The following is an 18,700-nucleotide window of genomic DNA, read 5'->3' as shown; positions in this document are numbered from 1 at the left end:
CGCCAAGCCCGCCACGGAGCGCGGACTAATCGGAGCTTGAGCTCCGCCCCATCGCTGCCCTCTCCAATCCGCGTAAGGGCACCGCCCCTGCCACCCTGCGGTCGGCCACCAATCGGCGGCGAGGGCTGGCCCGGGTACGCTCCGCCCCTCTCAGAGAGACTGAGACTTTGGATTGGTTAGTTAGTCAGCCGCGTCAGCGTCGCTTCGTCTCTGATTGGTGTAGCCCACTCAGGGTGCTTGGCGCCTATTGGAGGAGAAGGCCGAGAGGGGCAGGACGGCGCGAAGAGGAGTGCGAAACCCGCGGAAGGTGAGGCCCGCCGAGTCGGGCTGTGGGGTCGGGCGGCGGTGGGGTCGGAGGTCGTGGGCGGCAGCAGGCGTGAGGGGTGAGGCAGGGTCAAGGGGCGGGGGCGGCCGCGGGTCTCCATTGCCCGAGCCTATGGGAGCAGGCGGGCCTGGGGCTGCAGCACTCACCCCGGGGCCCCGCCGCAGCTCGGGTAGCGTTCAGGCACCTCCCCGGGGCCGAGCCGCGTGCGCTCGGAGCGGGGAAGGCGGGGAAGGCGGTCTCCCGGGCCCCCGGTGCGCGCGGCGAGGCGTCCGCTTAGGGGAGGCCGAGGTGGGCCCGCGGCTGCGCCCCCGGCCTTCGATGCCTTCGCTCGTCCGCCTGGGACCGCTCTGGCCTCGCATCGAAGTGGGAGAGGTCTGAACAGTTATTTTAATGCTTTGATTTGGAAAGAAAATCTTTTAGGCTGGGCGCGGTGGCTCACGCCTGTAATCCCAGCACTTTGGGAGGCCGAGGCGGGCGGATCACGAGGTCAGGAGTTCCAAGACCAGCCTGGCCAACGTGGTGAAACCCCGTCTCTACTAAAAATACAAAAATTAGCTGGGCGTGGTGGCACGTGCCTGTAATCCCAGCTGCTTAGGAGGCTGAGGCAGGAGAATTGCTTGAACCAGGATCCGGGAGGCGGAGGTTGCAGTGAGCCGAGATCACATTACTGCATTCCAGCCTGGGCTACAGAAAAAGACTCCGTCTCAAAAAGAAGAAAAAAAAAAAAGAAGAAGAAGAAGAAAATGTTTGTTCATCCTGCCTTTAATTCCTTATTACAAGGCGTGAATTTTTATTGTTTTTTTGAGACAGTCTGGCTCTGTCACCCGGGCTGGAGTGCAGTGGTGCCATCACAGCTCGGTGCAACCTCGAACTTCCGGGCTCTCAAGTAGCTGGGACCGCAAGCGCCACCACGGTGCCCGACTATTTTTCTTTTTTTTGGTAGAGAATAGGTCTTGCTGTGTTGCCCAGGCTGGTCTTGAACTCCTGAGCTCAAGCGACCCACCGCCTTGGCCTCCCACGGTGCTGGGATGACAGGCATCAGCAGCGTTGAAGCCTGTGAGGTGGGGTCCCTGTGGCTGACTCTGCCCTCTCCTGTGACCGTTGACAGTGCCAGGGTCCTTGTGTGTGGAGGAAATAAGGAGATGATCAAAGTATAATTCCACAAATCACATGGTTTATTGTCAAAGAGAATTTGTTCTCGGGTTCACAGTGCTCAGAGGGGAGGAGAGGGGAGGAGGTGAAGATGCCTGGCAGGGAAGCAGGGCCTCCATGGATGGGCATTCACCGCAGGGAGGCGAGTGCCAGAATGGCCAGAGTCCAGTTGCTCTGCTGGGGTGGAGTGGGCCCCTGGAAAGTGACATCTGGTTAGAGTTCGAGGTGTGCCTTAGTAGCAGTGGAGAGCGTGAGGGCGGGAGCTCTCCGAGAAGCTGGGACCGAGGACCAGCTCCCAGGCCAGCAGGGTATAGCTTGCCTCAAAGCATCTGCGCAACCTTCAAGTTGATTTGTATTTTTGCAGTCCAGCAGTCAGGGTCAGTAACTCACATAAGGCAGTGTCTGATAAGGTTTAAGTGGCATTCCCAAAGTTGCGGAGTTCACTCGAGTCCTCACATATGTGGTCTGATAAGACATCACACTCTTGCAGGGGGGTCAGGTCACCCCAAAACATCAGACTATGTGAGTGCTGTGAATCACTTCAAAGCTACACAGCAGGTCCCAGGGCCCAAGGCAGAGGAGTGAGTCCACCTCGGAAGGCTCAGAGCAGCTCCAGGCAGTAACCACGGCATTTCCAGAGTCTGAATTTCCGGAGTCTGGCGTGTGAGCCTAACAGCTCTGGTGTGACCATCCGTACTCACCTAGCAGCACGTGACATCAGCTCTCGCCCTGAAGTCATTGCTCAGCTCGGGTGCTGCAGGAAGACACACGGGTCTGTCTTGGGCCAGCCCCTTGCCTGCTGTGGGCTGCTCCCTGTGTGTGGCCTTCAGCCCGGTGTAGAGAGACGGGCTGGTCACACCCCTGCCCCTCACAGCGGTGAGAGGACAGAGGCATGTGCCGGGCTGTCTGTGGAGCTCCTGGGCCAGTGTCTGGGATGTGGTAGGTGCTTGGTGTTAAAGGGAAAATATTCCAGGATACTTGTGAAAACACGTTAGGCAGACCATGGTTTCATTCAGAAACTTTGAGAGGTGTAGGAACCACCACACCGGGGTCTTGCAGTGGGAGAGAGGCTGGGCTCAGCTCTGAACAGGCCATGAGCTGGCGGCGGCTTATAGCTCCAGAGCTGGGCGAGGGCAGAGGATGGAAGGTTGCTAAGAGGAACCCCCAGGGGTGAAGGGGATGCGGGTTAAACTGACCTGCCAGGAGATCAGGCCATCTTGGGGACAGTGGAAGATGAGGAGCCTAATCAGCTGTCAAGGGTGATGGGACATGGGAGGAGGTCCTCGCTAAACCGACTTTGAGCCGGGCCTGTTAAACCAAGTTCTCACCAGGATGTGCACAGAGGGCCCAGGAGGAGCCTCAGGAGCCGGACTCCCGTTGGCCAAGCAGTCAGTCTGTTATCCGTCAGTGGACACTCTGCTTCCAGGTGCCTTGGCCCGCGTCCTGAAGGCGGGAGACGTTGCAGCCACGTGCTGGCCTTCCTGGTGCTCCTGCCAGTGTCCCGCTGCTTGACACAGTCCAAGTTTTGTATCCAGACCCAGCCTGGGGCAGCAGCCTCCCGACAGCCCCCAGGCCCAGCCTGTCTGTGACAGTCACGCCTGCTCAGGGAGCCATCCTTCCGTGCAGATCTGGGCTGTGTTTTGGGTGGTACCTCAGGTGTGGGGTCCCCTACCAGGCACGAGGTTCATACTCCCCAGGCTGCCTCTTGTCCTCAGGGCTTGGAGAGTCCCATGTTCTGAAAATGACCTCTTTTCGAGCCAGGCGAGGCCACATCTCCTTTGGCAGTGTAGTGCCTTCCCTGGAGGTGGCATTCCTTTTTGATTTGCCTTCTGTGCTTGGGAACCTCACTTCCTCACTCTGGCCAGCTCTGCCAGCAGTTTGGAGCTGGTTCAGCACCCCACTGCCCTGCCTCGGCCTGCGCCCGGCCCTCCAGGGTGGCTTCTCGCCAGTTCCTGTCAGGCCTGCCTGGGCAACCAGGCCTGGGCACGTCCCTGTCCCTTGCTCAGAAAACCCACAGGCCATGGGGCCCCAGGAGCCTGGGGCGCGGGCAGGAAGCGCATCCTGGAGCACCAGCTTCCCTGCCCTGCCCGCCTCACGGGGTGCCTGGGGGCGTGCCTCAGCCTGCTGCTCCTGTAGTCTGTTCTCACGCTGGGCCTGTCTCCCTGAGCAGGCTGAACATGGGCATATGAGTGACCAGCATGATCGTGTCCAGGCCACATTCTGCGTGGTCCAAGGGAAAACCTTCTCCAAGTCCGCGGCCCACCCTTTCCTCTGCTGGGTTATGGCCGAGGGCGCCAGGCCTCACTGGAGGACATGGATCTTGGACCCGGCCCTCGAGGCTGCTGTCTTCCGGTTTCCCCGTGCCCTGGACACTCTTGGTCTCACCATTTGGGAGGCCGAGAGGGGATGCAGAGTGGCCTGTTGGAAAGGCCTTATGTGACCCCGGGCTGAGTCCCTGAGCAGCCCGCCGAGGCTGGAGGGGAGAAGAGCTGAGCTTCTGCCTCTCTGGGCCAGGCTCGGGCTGTGGAAGGGCTGCCAGCTCCCTTCCTGGGAGAGGCTGGGTGGGGCCCACAGGAAGCTGTCTTCTGCTGTTCGCTGCTGAGACAGCTGGGGGCCACCGATGTTCGGATTCCCTGAGCACCCTGCCAATCCCAGACTCACCTTCCTACTCTTTCCAGAGTCCCCAGGGAGACACTTAAGGGAAATTAAACTGCAGAGTGCAAGAGATGCCTCAGTCAAGTCAGCCAAAAACACGCGGGTCATCCCCGAGCCCCAGAGAAGTGAGTCGCGCAGGGCACTCAACTGCCGCAGGAGGATGGTCTTATTTCTAGCACTTTCCACAGGGGGTAAATTGGTGGGTTTGGGAGATTTTTCAAATGCATCAGTGTCTGGAATGGGTTCTAAGCTGCTAAATAATTCTTAAAGGTGAATTACAGACATGTTGCCCTAGATGTAGCTAGACAGCCTTCCCTCTACAGGGAAGTCTCCTCCACCCTCAGTGACAGAGCCCCGATGACACGGACACCTCGGCTGCTGTCACTTCCCTGGTTCGGGCCTCCCACAGGCTTTGAATTGAAGGCGAGTGCCTCAGAATTTGCATCCATTGTTCTGTCTTTCCTGGGAAGTTATTCATCCTGGTGGCCAGCCCACCAACAAAATGGATTTGGATCTACTGGACCTGAATCCCAGAATTATTGCTGCAATTAAGAAAGGTACCTTCATTTCTATTTACATAAAGGGTGTGGGTGGGTGTGTGCAGTTTATATAAGGCAGGTTAACAAAATGCTGGCTGGCTAAGCCTTCCTTCCTTTGCCTACCCTGATTATTAAACCGAGGGCGGGATGTATTATGGGATTTTCAGGTGTGTGTGTGTGTGTGTGTGTGTGTGTGTGTGTGTGTGTGTGTGTGTGTGTGTGTGTGTGTGTGTGTGTGTGTGTGTGTGTGTGTGTGTGTGTGTGTGTGTGTGTGTGTGTGTGTGTGTGTGTGTGTGTGTGTGTGTGTGTGTGTTCTTAACTACATGGATTTCTTTCAGTTACTTTTATTTTTATCAAAGTAATACATGCATATTGTCTAAAAGGTAAAATGGAGCCACATAAAGTCTTTTAGTTTTTTTTTGTTTTTTTTTGAGACAGAGTCTCGCTCTGTCACCCAGGCTGGACTGCAGTGGCGCAATCTCGGCTCACTGCGAGCTCCGCCTCCCGGGTTCACGCCATTCTCCTGCCTCAGCCTCCCGAGTAGCTGGGACTACAGGCGCCCACCACCACTCCCAGCTAATTTTTTGTATTTTTAGTAGAGACGGGGTTTCACTGTTTTAGCCAGGATGGTCTTGATCTCCTGACCTCATGATCCACCGCCTCGGCCTCCCAAAGTGTTGGGATTACAGGCGTGAGCCACCGCACCTGGCTTTTAGTTATTTTTTAAAAAAATATTTACATCTGGGCTCCTAAATGTGTTTATGTTGTAGTGTTTGATTTGTCAGTGTTATTGATTATCCATGGACTTCTCTTGGGGGCTGTGAGGACTGAGTGTGCCTACACCTGTGTACCCCAACTTCCTCTCCCCCAGCTCCCTGCCCATACTTAGAACCTAGTTTGGGTGACATCAGCTGTCAGGGTTGTGACTGGGTGCATATTGGCCATTGTTGAACCTGGTGTGGTGGTGCGGGGGATCATTTTCTTTCTTACAGCATCTTTTTTCCCCCCGAGTTAGTAAATGCTCAAAGCTCAGGCCCCATGTGCAGCCCCTGCCCCCTGCTCCCCATGCCAGCCGCCTGGCTGTCATCCGGGGACCTTCTTGCCATCTTCCATCCTCCCCCATCTCCCAGGGCCTCAGCTACGTGAACCTCAGCACGCTGTCTGTGGCGAGAAGCCGGAGTGCTCATGGAGCTGCTGCAGCAGCCTGCTGACAGGGCAGGGCCTCGCTGTCCTGACCCTCCATCCTTGGCTGTTGGTTTTTATCCTCCTGTTGGTGGCCTTGTGATCACAGCTGCTGTCACAGCTGCAGACATGACGCTTGCAGACCAGGGACAGAGAAGGGCTCAGCCAGGGAGTTCCTTTCTCACCTGTGTCTCTTATCCAAAAACCAATGTTTCCAGAAGTCCCTGCAGACTTCGCAGCTGTGAAGGGGGCTGGGGCTGTGAGGCTTACCAGGGGGAGTGCCCCGCCACGGCCCCAATCCCGGCAAGTCCTCAGGGCCCACAGAGCCTTCTGGAGCAGCCTGTCTGCGGGAAGCCCTCTCCGCTGGATCTGGTGAAACCCGGGGGTGCTTTCTTCGTTCGTACCCTTCCATCTCCTTGTGTTTTCTGTGTGGCTTTTCTGAAGATCACCCCAGTGCTTACTATTTTCCAGCCTGACAATGGTTGTCTTTTCACTGCAGCGTTCAGCACACCCGTGTTGAGGGGGTTTCTGATGTGGCGGGTGTAAGTCTCCGTGGCCGGGTGGGCCCTTCGTCCACCACTGCTCCCTCTCGTGTGCCCTTCCTTGCACTTCCCTGATCGGCTGATCAGTCTGCAGCATTTGTCGTCTTTCTACGAGTTTGAAATTAGAAAGTGATGCACTTATCTGAGTCCAAAATTAACTTCCTTGCCCTCCTCCGCAAATGGCAAGTCCTGGGGATCTGCACCTCTGTAACGGCTGCCACCGCCGTTCTGATTCGCACGTGCTCTGCACCCTGCCCTGACTGCCCTGCGCAGCTGGCGTTTGGACCTGGGCTCTGCTTCCCTCCCAGCGCTCCCCTCCCCGCGCTCCCCTCCCCAGGGCACATGTCCTCGCCCGAGGCTCAGCCCAGGCTGGTGGGCGGGTGGCAGAAAGCTCGGTGCTGGTTTTTTCCTGCCCCTTTCTGGAGCACTGTCTCCAGCTGGCATGGAACTGGGTGCCTGTCGTTTCTTCTCAGCACCGGGACCTGCTCTCAGCACCAGGACCTGCCTGGCCCTGTCTTCTGGCTTCTGCCCTAGCTCACGAGGCTGGTGTCCGTCTGAGTGCCAGGACTCAGGGCGCAGTGTCCAGCAGCCCTTTCCTCTTGCCTGTGCATCGGCCACACTGTGTCCAGGGTTTCCAGGGAGCAGGGGATCCAGTCCCTACCCACCTTGTCCCCAGAATCGGAAGCACGGTGCTCTCACAGTGCTCTTACAAAGCACCTTTTGTCACTGTGTTGCCCTGCGTTATGACAGCCTGACATTTTCCTATAATTTATCTGTGTTATTTCAGCCAAACTGAAATCGGTAAAGGAGGTTTTACACTTTTCTGGACCAGATTTGAAGAGACTGACCAACCTCTCCAGCCCCGAGGTCTGGCACTTGCTGAGAACAGCCTCCTTACACCTGCGGGGAAGCAGCATCCTTACAGGTAGGTGGGTCCTGGCATCTCTGCCAGGGGTGACATGTGGCTCCAGCATCATGGTCCCAGTGGTGCAGGGCGGGGGCTGTGCAGACTCCACCCAGGGACCAGCCTCAGGGCGTGTGGCAGCTGCTCCAGCCCCAGAGTTCCCACTTGCTTGTCCTACACCCATGGGGCTGTGGTCACAGCATCGGGTCAGAAGATGCGTGAGGTGGACACAGAGGGGCTGTGGGGCCTCCTGGGACCTTGCTCCATGGGCCAGAGGAGGGAGTGCAGGAAGCAGGGATGGATTTGGCAGTCAGCTCCCAGAGCCCTTCAGGCTCTGGCAGGGCGGGAACGGTGTGAGATGGGGCCCTGGCTGCAGTCCCACCACCACGTGTGGGAAACCAGGTCTCGGCAGGGGAGGGAGGTACCCAGGGAACCCCATGCGCCTGGACGGACAAGGTTTCCATCCCTTCATCTGAGCAGGCCCTACTGGGCAGTGGGGTCCTGGCAGGAGCAGGGTCCTCCCTCCGCTGCAGGTGGCCCGGGCCCCGAGGAACACGCTGAACTTGGGGCTGCCACGGTGGGCAGGTGCCACGGCCGCACACACGGTGCTGTGGGCAGGGCTCTGGGCAGACCTCACAGTCAGGGTGGCCTGCTCCACCTGGACGGATGCCCAAGGCAGTGTGCAGACTCCAAGGGAGGGGCTGCTTCTCCTGGCCCAGGCCCCAGGCCCCAGGCCAAGAGCGCAGCCTGCACTGTGTGTCCCACCTTGAGCCTCGCCCTGAGGGGCTTCAGTGTCGTGGAGGAGGCTGTGTCGAATGGCTCATCCAAGGCCCTCTAGCCAAGAGGCTGTGACCAGCATTGCTCTAGAATGGTATCTGTCACAGAGAACTGACGGCATGAGGTGTGCACGTGTGTGCGCATGCGGGAGCCTGTTAAAGCCGCTTGAGAACTGTTCAGCACCCCAGGGCATCCCAGCTGGACAGAGCTGTGCCTTTTTCTTCACATGGAGGCTGTTAGGGAGCGCCTCGGGGCTCTCTGGAAGCTTTGGCTGAAGGCGTCTGGTGCTGCAGTTGCCCCATAGGGGGATCCCTGGGGGCATGTGATGGTGGCCCTGGGGCTCCCCCTGACTCTGCATCTCAGGTGCACCCGCCCTTCCCAGCCAGGCCACCCCTCCCTGCCCTCAGCACCTTGTTCACCCCTTGTGACCGCAGGCACCTGTGCTCCAGCCACACTGCACCTGGCACAGGCAGGCTGGCCGTGCCTCCCGCAGTACCCAGCCCTGTCCGCAGGCCCAGGAGAGTCAGGCCTGACACCATCCCTGCCCTTTAGCACTGCAGCTGCACCAGCAGAAGGAGCGGTTCCCCGCGCAGCACCAGCGCCTGAGCCTCGGCTGCCCGGTACTGGACGCGCTCCTCCGCGGTGGCCTGCCCCTGGATGGCATCACTGAGCTGGCCGGACGCAGCTCGGCAGGGAAGACCCAGCTGGCGCTGCAGCTCTGCCTGGCTGTGCAGTTCCCGCGGCAGCACGGAGGCCTGGAGGCTGGTGAGTGGCCACCCCTTCCGTGGGGTCTGGGCAGGTGGGCGGCCCCTGCTCTGTGCGGGACAGCTTTCCGTTGAGGTGGGGCAGTGGCTGCCGCTTGCGCTGTTCCTACCATTGTGTCTCCCTCCTTCTCGCCCTGATTGCCCTCGCTCCTTCCAGAACAGGGAGGGGGAAGTGAAGCTGGGCTCAGCTGACAGCAGGAGGGGTGGGAGGGTATGAACCCCACCACCAGGCAGCCTGCCCTCAGCAGAGCTAGGCCCCCAGGGGTCGCTGGCTGAGCATAGCGATGCCGGCTGACGATCCGCACAGCTGCCAAGCCCGGAGCCCACAGAGCCAGCAGTGCAGGGAGGGCAGCACAGCCTTTCCCTGGGTGCCCCGCCGCCAGGCCAGGTATGCTCCTGGCGCGGCCCGGTGAGCCTGTACGGCTCTGTCTGTGAAACGAGGGTTCCCTGCATTGGACTGAAGCGTTCAGAGCGTCTGCTCGTGTCTCTCAGATGTTAAAAGTTCACGTAGTTTTAAACTGTGAGCTGTGAGTAGGAGAGATGTTTCTTAGTAGCTCCTTAACTTTTAAACCAATTCCCTGGTGTCAACATGCGATTCCCACGTTGTCTTAAACTCCACGTGAACACAGAGTGGCAGCATTTTTGCAGCATTTTTCATCGGTGGCGCCTTCAAGCGCATCTGCTAGACTCACTTCCCACACAGGGCGGGACCCCAGGCCCTGGACCCACAGGCCCATCCAGCCACCTCCTCACGGGCCTGACCTGCCAGCAGCGGTGTGGCTGGGAACCTCACCTCTGCCACCCTCAGGTCAGCGTCGTCCCCGGGACCCAGGGTGTGCTGTGCCTGCCTGAGCTTCAGTGCTGGGTGGAGGGTGAGGGGTCTCCTGAGCCTCTGTGTCGGGTGGAGGGTGAGGGTCTCCTGAGTTTCAGTGCTGGGTGGAGGGTGAGGGTCTCCTGAGCCTCCGTGTTGGGTGGAGGGTGAGGGGTCTCCTGAGAGCCCAGCTGGCGTCTGCTCACGCCACAGGCATTTTTGTCCCTGCAGCCCAGGGGAGGGCGCCCTCCTGTCAGGTGCCTGAGTCCCTGCGGCTGGTCTCGGGGGTGAGCCTGGAGGCAGCCAGAAGCCGGGAGGATAGGAGTTGGCCTTGAAAATGGGAGTCTCCCACTTACCCCACGGAAGAGCTGCTGTGAGGTGGAGGCGGGACGTGAGCGTGCTCAGGAACGGGACAGGAGCCGCCCTCATTCTCCAGCGTCCTCCGTGCCAGGCTTCGTGCAAATCTGATCTGTGCAATGACTCCCCCTGAGCTTCCACCCCGTTGGCCTTTTCAGTGAAGCCCATACTCCCCGCTACCCAGGGACACGGAAGCCTTAGGACACCCTCCCTGAATCCCCTAGCTGTGCCCAGCCCAGTGACTGCCACGGGAAGAGAGCACGGTCCAGCCTTGTGGACCAGGGGCTGGGAGGAGGCCCCACGGCCACCGTGACCACGTGCAAGGTTAGCGATCAGATGTGCTTTCCTGGGGAAATGACTTCTTTTCCTGGATCCAATCTAAAGGCCCAAATTTTGAAAAGAAAGTGGCAGGCGGGCTCTGGAGTGATTCCGACTCCCGTGCTTAAGCCCCGTGAAGCTCTCCCAGGCCTGCTGGGGCCCCGCCCACCGCTGGGCTGCCCACAGCCACCCTCCTGCCAGCTTCACGATGTCCCCATGACTGTGCAGCCCCTACATACGTCACCCCAACAAAACACACTGCTTGACCGGTTCCACCTGCTTCCGAGCCTTCCAGCCCAGCCTCTCTCCAGCCAACAGGACGGAGGAAGCCCAGGGCCCCGACCTTCCTGTGGCTTCCTGACTAGGGGCATGGTCACGGCTGGGGACACTGGTGGGGAAGGGAACCAGCCACAAAAGGGATGTGGCCTCCCAAGGCAGTATTTGTACATCCCTGGCCTCAAGTGGGCCAGATGCTTCTCAGAAGCTTAGTTCTGACACAGAATGGGGCGGGGGTTTCCTGACCCATTTTTGCAACTCTTCTTTCCGTTTGAAATTCTGTCAAAACAAAATCAGGTCAGAATTAAAGGTTACGCGGACACTCACAAACAGGCTGCATGACACAGCGTGGGGGCACTGGCTCTCCCACAACTGCATGCGCCACTGCAGGAACAGGACGACCCCCCGTGGGCCACGGGGTCCTGGCTGGGCAGCCTTCCTGGCATAGTCAATGCTTAGAGAGCTCGCCGGCCTTTTTTTTGTTTTTGTTTTTGCAGGAAACTGGAGTTTATTATTACTCAAATCAGTCCCCCTAAGCATTCCTGTTTTTTAAATTGAGACGTAATTTACTTGCCATAAAATTCCCTCTAAAAGTGTACAGTTCAGCCTGATAGGTGCAGTGCCTCACGCCTGTAATCCCAGCACTTTGGGAGGCCGAGGCTGAGGCAGGCGGATCATGAAGTCAGGAGTTCGAGAGCAGCCTGACCAACATGGTGAAACCCAGTCTCTACTAAAAATACAAAAATTAGCTGGGTGTGGTAGTGCACGCCTTGTAATCTCAGCTACTCAGAAGGCTGAGGCAGGAGAATCGCTTGAACCTGGGAGGTGGAGGTTGCAGTGAGCCGAGATCGCGCCACTGCACTCCAGCCTGGGTGACAGAGTGAGTCGCTGTCTCTCAAAAATAAAAAAAAAAATAAATTCAGTGGCTTTTAATAGAAGCACAAAGTTCTGTGCCCGTCACCACTATCCAATTCCAGAACAGTTCCCTCACCCCAAAAGGAAACCCTACCCATGAGCAGTCAGCCCCCACCCCCAGCAGCCTGCCTCCCCTTTCTCTACCTGTCGCTCTTCCTGTCCTGGGAGCTCCATGCGAGTGGAACCAGACAGCACGTGGTCTCGTGATGGGCTTCCTTCATTGGCATTGTGTTTTCGAGGTTCATCCATGCTGGAGCAGGTGTCAAAACTGCCTTCCCTTTTAAGACTGAATCATCCACTGTAAGGATGGGCGGCATTCCTTTCGTCCACTCCTTGGTGACATCCATGCTGGAGCAGGTGTCAAAACTGCCTTCCCTTTTAAAACTCAATCATCCCACTGTAAGGATGGGCCACACTCCAGTCGTCCACTCCTCAGTTGATGGCCTTTGGGCCGTCTCTCCCCGGGCTGTCATGAAACGTGCTACGGTGGACATTGGTGTGTGTCTCCAGGCGGACGTGTTTTCTCTTGGGTATCTACCTAGGAGTGGGGCTGCTAGGTCATGTGATTTGTTTAACTTTTTAAGGAAGTACCGATTGTTTTCCAAGCTGCACCATTTTACATTCCTAGCGGCAGCGCACAGGGGTCGGGTCCGCCTTCTCCACCTCCTCACCAACACGTGTCTTTTCAAGCTGGCTTTTCGAATTGCACCGTGGAGCCCAGATTGCAGGAGCTTTGAAGAGAGGAAACACTTGCTCAGTGGGGGCCTTGAGGGTGGCCATGTGTCAGGGCTCGGGCCATTTCCAGAAGGCGTTGCCCTGATGCTGCCACTTGCTCCCTGCCCTGCAGTGGGGAACAGAGGGGCACGGGGGAAAGGAGGGGCACGGTGGAGCAGGAGAGGCCTCCCATCTGTGGCCATTCCAGCCCAGGGCCCAGGACAGGGGAAGTCCTTGCCTGGGTGTTATAAGTGGAGACCCAGCCCGTATTCCTCCTGAGGGGTCACCTGGCCCCGAAGGTGGCTGCCAGTGGGAGGGTGAGAACCAGCACCAGCATCCTCCCTCCCCAGGCGAGGGGCAGAGAGTTAGAAATGGCGGGAGACATGTGCACTTGATTTGTGTGGCAGTCACAGGCCCATCTGGAGTCCCCTGGGCACATCAGGCACTCTCGCTTCCCAGGAGCCGTCTACATCTGCACGGAAGACGCCTTCCCGCACAAGCGCCTGCAGCAGCTCATGGCCCAGCAGCCGCGGCTGCGCACTGACGTTCCAGGAGAGCTGCTTCAGAAGCTCCGATTTGGCAGCCAGATCTTCATTGAGCACGTGGCCGATGTGGTGAGTGTGGGAGAAGCCCCATGACACCCCCAAGGCAAGCTATTCAGGACCCCTGGGGCAGGTGTAGCCACCACGGCAATGGGGTCTCCCAGCAGGGTAGTGAGAGATGGGGCTCAGCTCTGAACACAGCATGGGTAATGGGGGTTTACGCCCAAGGAGCAGGTGGGGTCAGAGGATGGAGAGTGACTGAGAGGAACTGGCAGGGGAGGGGGTTCTGGCTGAAGCATCCTGCCAGGACCCTTGTTGAAGGTGGGCCTTGGGGATCAGACCGCCCCTGGGGACTGTGGAGGATGGACCAGTCAGCTACTGAGGGCGACTGGATACGGAGAGCGGGGGTCCTGCTGCAATCTCAGCAGGGATTGCCAAAACTGGATTTCACGAGGACGTGCACAGATGGGCCTAGGAGGAGGCTCAGGAGCCTGACGGCAGTTTGGCCAAACAGAATCCTGGCCAGGAGTGGCTGTGGGCCAGGCAGGCAGGGCGGCAGGCTGCGACACCCAGTTATATCTGAATCTCAGGCAGCTTCGAAGCGTGTTCTAGAATGAGGATACCCATATTCAGATCAACTTTCTTCAGGATCTGAAACTCAGATGTAACTGGGCGCCTGTACACCATCTGTCAACCCTGCCCATGAAGACGGAGTGGGGAAGAGAAGCCCCAGGCGGGTGGCAAGGGCCTCCTCTGGGCTGGGGGCCCCTGACCAGCTGCCCCAGGAGACCACCGCCCTGAGAAGGACGGGACCTGCTCTCCAGGCTGCTGCCCTGGTGAGATAGCCGTGTTGGTTTCACCCTTGCCTCTGAGGGGAAGATGGCCCTCACTAGGGGCACAGGGGCTCCACCTGGCCAAGGCCTGCTGGGCACCCAGCTCAGACAGGCGACCTCAGATCCTTGACCACTGCCTGGCTGCTGGCTTCCCTGCAGACACTGGCTGGGCTTGGAGGAGGGACCCATGGCAGGGCCTTGCAGAGAGCAGGGGCCACTCACCGGGGGCCAGTGGAGTCTGTCCTGCGCCAAGAAGCAGGCAAGAGAGGCTGGGACCCATCCCTGCAGCTGGGGCAGCAGTGCTGTGAGCTGTCAGTGCTTAGTTTATAGAGATCATCCTGGGAGGGAGAAGTGATGAAGTAGAAAAGATGCAGAAGAAAAGATGGGAAGTTTGGGAGTAAACCCCTGACCAAAGGCAAATAAGGAAATTCCGCCCTGTGCAGGGGGAACGGCTGCCATGTCCAGCCCACCCTAGACATGGCTGTGGCCTGGCAGAGCAGCTCCTGGGTGGGCCTTCCCCCACTTCCTCTTTTTTTTTTTTTTTTTTTTTTTTTTAAGACGGAGTCTCGCTCTGTCACCAGGCTGGAGTATAGTGGCACAATCTCAGCTCACTGCAAGCTCCGCCTCCCGGGTTCACGCTATTCTCCTGCCTCAGCCTCCCGAATAGCTGGGACTACAGGCACCTGCCACCACGCCTGGCTAATTCTTTGTATCTTTAATAGAGACGGGGTTTCACCGTGTTAGCCAGGATGGTCTTTATCTCCTGACCTGGTGATCCACCCGCCTCGGCTTCCCAAAGTGCTGCGATTGCAGGCGTGAGCCGCTGCGCCTGGCCAGCCTTCCCCCACTTTTAAGAGGTCTTATAAAAACTTTCAAGTAAAGCATAAGGCATATAAACTTTTAATTTAAAAAAATGTACAATAAAATACATTATCGCACACAACGTGAGGAAGTTACACATGGGAAGGGAGCCGTGGGCCCGGCTCATGCCCCAGGTCTCCTGGGAGAGGCCACGCCACACCAGGGCACCAGCTTAGGCCCAGCCCCAGCCCCAAGGTCACGCCAGCCGTGTGGTCATTAGTATCATGCCCCACGCACACAGACGCAGGAGAAATGAGTGAGCGCTGCAGCTCCCGGCCAGGGGCCCTTCCTGCCGCCCTGGCTGTCCCGGGCCAGCTCCGGGCCACACTCGGCAGTCCCATCCTGGAGCGGGGCCAGGTCGGGGTCACTGCAAGAGAAGATAAAAGGTCAGGGCTGGGCCGCCAAAACCTGATAGTGTTACTAAGTTCTGTTCTGGAAACAGCTCTCTGGGGAGCCCCCACCCCAAGTCTGCCTAGAGAAGAGGGTGTTGCTGGTTGTGAGCCTCCCTGGGGCCGAGGGGTCATGGGGGACCGGTGCGTCTTTGGTCTCTGCTCCCTGGAGCACCAAAGGCCTGCATCTGGCACGGGGGAGGCCAGGGGTGTGGACACAGAGCCTTCTCTTGCATAAGCAGAGCCTGGTGCCGTTCCCACCCCACCACTCCTCTGTAGCCCTTGGGCTTGCATGAGGGTGGGGACCTCTGAGCCAAGCCCCTCTCGGAGGCCCAGCCCGGCAGCTAGCAGCAGTCACCACTTGCCCAGCCCCGCTAGTCCCTGCACGTGCAAAGTCCCTCCCTGGCCCAGCTGCCTGCTTCCTGGGGCTGCAGGCCGTGGGACTCACGTTAGCGGTGGCGTCTTCCAGGCCACTGCTGCTGCTGTCGTTTTCCACAAAAAGAGGCTCGGCCAGAGATGCCCTGGAGACGAAGCACAGACGAGTTTCACTCAGGGCGTGCGGGCGGCCCTCAGGCGTCTTCAGAGCTCCAGGCGTGACACCAGTGTGTGGCTGCAGACCTTGGACTTGGGCAGCCTAGGGGCCCCTTAGCAGCCTCCATCTGGCCAGAGCTGCTGGCAAGGCCCATGGGGCCTGAACTACCCTGCTTGGTGCCAGGAGCAGCTGTGCCACCCTCCCCCATCACCACGGCTCACCAAGCTGTGCGGTCAGAGGCCAGGCCAGCCATGCCAATGGCCCTGGCACCCACAGGCCACGGCAGCACCCAGAGGGAGGCCGAGGACACCTGCCTTCCCTGGGGGCCTCCCCTGGAAGCTCTCCTGGGAGCCGGTGGGTACAGGGCGGTTTCTACCCCTTGGCCAGGCCAGGCTAGCTCAGAGCACAGGGCTAAGGCCTGGTTGCACGGGAGGCACTGGCCTTGAGGGTGTCTCAACCTGCAGCCCCATCCTGATCCCCAGGTGGTCTCCCAGAGTGCCCCACGCCTTGGCAGAGGCAGGCCAGGCCTGACTCGTCTGAGTAGCGCCTGAAGGGCATCAGGCCCCTGCCTTGCTGAGCGTCTGAAGAGGTCACGGCCCAGGTGGTCATGGCCACCATGGGCTGGCTTTGGTGGCACTGTGGCCAGGTTCGGGTGGTCTGAGCACCTGGTGTGGGGCCACTGAAGGAGGGGGCTGGTTGCTGCTGACCTGTGAGGGGGAGAGGGTGAAACCATGGCAAAAGGAGAGCAGACCCCCGCAAGGACTCAGGAGCCTGCGCAAAGGACGCCTCTACAGAGGACGGTGTTGGCACAGCCAAGGGGTGACTGCCTGGGAGGGCCAGAGGAAGGACATGGGGCCAAGGGAACCAGTTGTGTGAGCCTGAAGCTTCTATAGTTGGAGCCTTTTTGAGAAAAATACAGAATTGGGCTCAGAGTATGGGCACTGTGAGCCCCAGGTGGGTAGGAAGGTTTTGAGTCAGACGGTCGAGTGACAGTCCAAACGGGGTCTGGTCACCTGGGGCGGGGGCTTGCTGACCAGCATAGACAATGACAGCTGTCCCCACAGGACACCTTGTTGGAGTGTGTGAATAAGAAGGTCCCCGTACTGCTGTCTCGGGGCATGGCTCGCCTGGTGGTCATCGACTCGGTGGCAGCCCCATTCCGCTGTGAATTTGACAGCCAGGCCTCCGCCCCCAGGGCCAGGCGTCTGCAGTCCCTGGGGGCCGCGCTGCGTGAGCTGAGCAGTGCCTTCCAGAGCCCCGTGCTGTGCATCAACCAGGTGGGCACCAAGGCAGGGGTGCACCCGTGAGCTCGTATTTTTAGCCAGGATGCGGAAGCAGAGCCGGTGTGGAGGTGGGGTGGGTGGCAGTGAGGTGGCCTCCGGCTCCTGCGGGTAGCAGCCTGTGCCTAACCATCGAGAAGACCCTCAGCCGTTGCAGCTGACCCGGACTGTGCTCTTCCAGGTGACAGAGGCCGTGGAGGAGCAGGGCGCAGCACACGGGCCGCTGGGGTGAGTGCAGCCATGTGGTGTGTGCACCTCTGCGCAGGTGCCAGGGGCACAGCTGGGCCGAAGTGGGTGGGGCCACCAAGCCTGAGCACCAGCTTGCCTGCTTCCTGTTTCTCAGGTTCTGGGACGAGCGTGTTTCCCCAGCCCTTGGCATAACCTGGGCTAACCAGCTCCTGGTGAGACTGCTGGCTGACCGGCTCCGCGAGGAAGAGGCGGCCCTCGGCTGCCCAGCCCGGACCCTGCGGGTGCTCTCTGCCCCCCACCTGGCCCCCTCCTCCTGTTCCTACACGATCAGTGCAGAAGGGGTGCGAGGGACACCTGGGACCCAGTCCCACTGACGCGGTGGCAGCTGCACAACAGCCCTGCCCGAGAAGCCCCGACACATGGGGCTCGAGCCTTTAAAACGCGTCTGCCTGGGCCGTGGCACAGCTGGGAGCCTGGTTGAGACACAGCTGGGAGCCTGGTTCAGACACAGACACAGCTCTTCCAGGGCAGCGGCTGCACTTTCTCATCCGAACATGGTGGTCACAGACTGACCCCCACCTGAGCTGGGGGGCTGTTCCGCCTCTCCCTGGGTCTGGGGACAGGCCCGCTTGCTGGGTACCTGGTCCCCACTGCTGAGCTGGTCCTTGGGGACAGGTGATTCTCAGGGCTGGAGCCTGGGGTGTCCTACAGTGACTCCCTGGGAGCCGCCTGCTGCTTCTCTCCGCATGGAAGCCCACCTGGGGTCGCGTCTGAGGCCTGCCCCCTGGGCTGGGGCCTCAGACCCCCCTCAGCCTTGGGACCGTGCCCACGAGGGTCTCCCCTCCTGCACACAGGGCAGTCCTTACTCCCCCCACCACTCGGGCCACAGCGGGGCTGCAGGCAGGCGGCTCCTCCTCACCCACCTCTGGGTCCTTGGCTCCCGGGGTCCCCACCTCGGCACACACTGTGCCCCACAAAACTTCAGTGTGGTACAAGGTGGAGAAAGCATATCCCACCGACCTCCAGTGTCAGGGTCCAGGAGAGCCTGGGGTTGGGGGGGGCTGCCTTGTCTCTAGTAGTGTGGCCTGTGCCAGCACCACAGCCATTCTGAGGAGCGCAGGCAGCGCAGGGCTGGCAGGTGACAGGCTCGTCAGCCACCTGGGAACACAGTTCTGGGCAAAGAGGATCCGAGGTTGAGAGGAAGGAGGGTCCCGGTGTATCCTGGCCCTGGGGGTCTGGGCGTCCAGCTCAGCCCTGGCCTGGCGGGGTGGCACTCTGGTAGGGATATGGCAGGACTCCTGGCAGGGCCACCTGCAGACCCAGTCCCACACTGTGGCCAGGCCTTACATCTAGCCGGAAAGCAGAGCCTCCCGGGAACACATCTGGCTGCAGATGCTGAAATATCCACCCGGCAGGCAGAGCAGCGTGGCCTCCCCATGGGCACAGTGGTGACCCCCTTGATTCCCACCATACAACCCCCTCCACCCCCCAACCCAGTTGCCTCCACATGCTGCCTGGCACAGACCAGGCCTCTGACAAATAAATGTTCAATGGATGCAGTTCCAGGACCTGCTTCTTGCTGTCTGCCAGGCACTGCTCTGAGTAATTTATGCACATTGAAGTATGTTCTCCTCACAAATCCCAGGGATAGGTACTGTTACATCTCCACTTGCAGGTAGGGAAATTGAGGCCCAGAACTGTTAAGTAGCTTGACTCCTCCCACAACCCAGAGGCAGAAATTGTCACCCCCAACCTCATGTGCCCAGGGTGAGCCTGTGGGTGCTCCTACAGTGGGAGGAAGGGGGGCTGGCACTGGTTGGGGGAAAGCTATGACCCTAAAGTT

General features: G+C 59.4%; 2 protein-coding genes across 37 annotated transcripts in view; one reads left to right on the top strand and one right to left on the bottom strand.

Moving 5' to 3' along the window:
• The first annotated feature begins 239 nt into the window (after window positions 1–239).
• On the top strand, window positions 240–18,416 carry XRCC3 (X-ray repair cross complementing 3). Of its 18 annotated transcripts, none has more exons than XM_063651264.1 (10): window positions 291–307; window positions 4,156–4,257; window positions 4,456–4,689; window positions 7,183–7,320; window positions 8,629–8,841; window positions 9,544–9,648; window positions 12,691–12,845; window positions 16,453–16,665; window positions 16,850–16,896; window positions 17,012–18,416. In XM_063651264.1, the coding sequence occupies exons 3-10, from the start codon at window positions 4,635–4,637 to the stop codon at window positions 17,229–17,231; spliced, it is 1,146 nt and encodes a 381-aa protein (XP_063507334.1). In that variant the 5' UTR covers window positions 291–307; window positions 4,156–4,257; window positions 4,456–4,634; the 3' UTR covers window positions 17,232–18,416. The 18 variants fall into 18 exon arrangements, with proteins under 18 accessions (XP_063507336.1, XP_063507343.1, XP_054305410.1 ...); XM_054449434.2 differs by lacking the exon at window positions 291–307 and adding an exon at window positions 718–2,903; XM_054449435.2 differs by lacking the exon at window positions 4,156–4,257 and having other exon boundaries at window positions 249–307; window positions 4,477–4,689.
• KLC1 (kinesin light chain 1) overlaps window positions 14,491–18,700 on the bottom strand; it is a 71,046-nt gene continuing 66,836 nt past the window's right edge. For all 19 annotated transcript variants that reach the window (XR_010123640.1, XR_010123641.1, XM_054449406.2 and 16 more), the window contains 2 exons: window positions 15,305–15,377; window positions 14,491–14,834 (listed from right to left, as the gene is read on the bottom strand). Coding sequence is in view for 17 of the 19 variants with exons in the window: in XM_054449406.2 (XP_054305381.1) it covers window positions 14,832–14,834; window positions 15,305–15,377 (76 nt within the window). In the remaining 2 variants the exon portion in view is untranslated. The remainder of the gene's footprint in view (window positions 14,835–15,304; window positions 15,378–18,700) is intronic.

The sequence above is a fragment of the Pongo pygmaeus genome, chromosome 15 (assembly GCF_028885625.2).
Source record: "Pongo pygmaeus isolate AG05252 chromosome 15, NHGRI_mPonPyg2-v2.0_pri, whole genome shotgun sequence".
Lineage (NCBI taxonomy): Eukaryota > Metazoa > Chordata > Mammalia > Primates > Hominidae > Pongo > Pongo pygmaeus.
The sequence above is the reverse complement of the archived record's forward strand: the minus strand, read 5'-3'. Positions and strand labels throughout refer to the sequence as shown.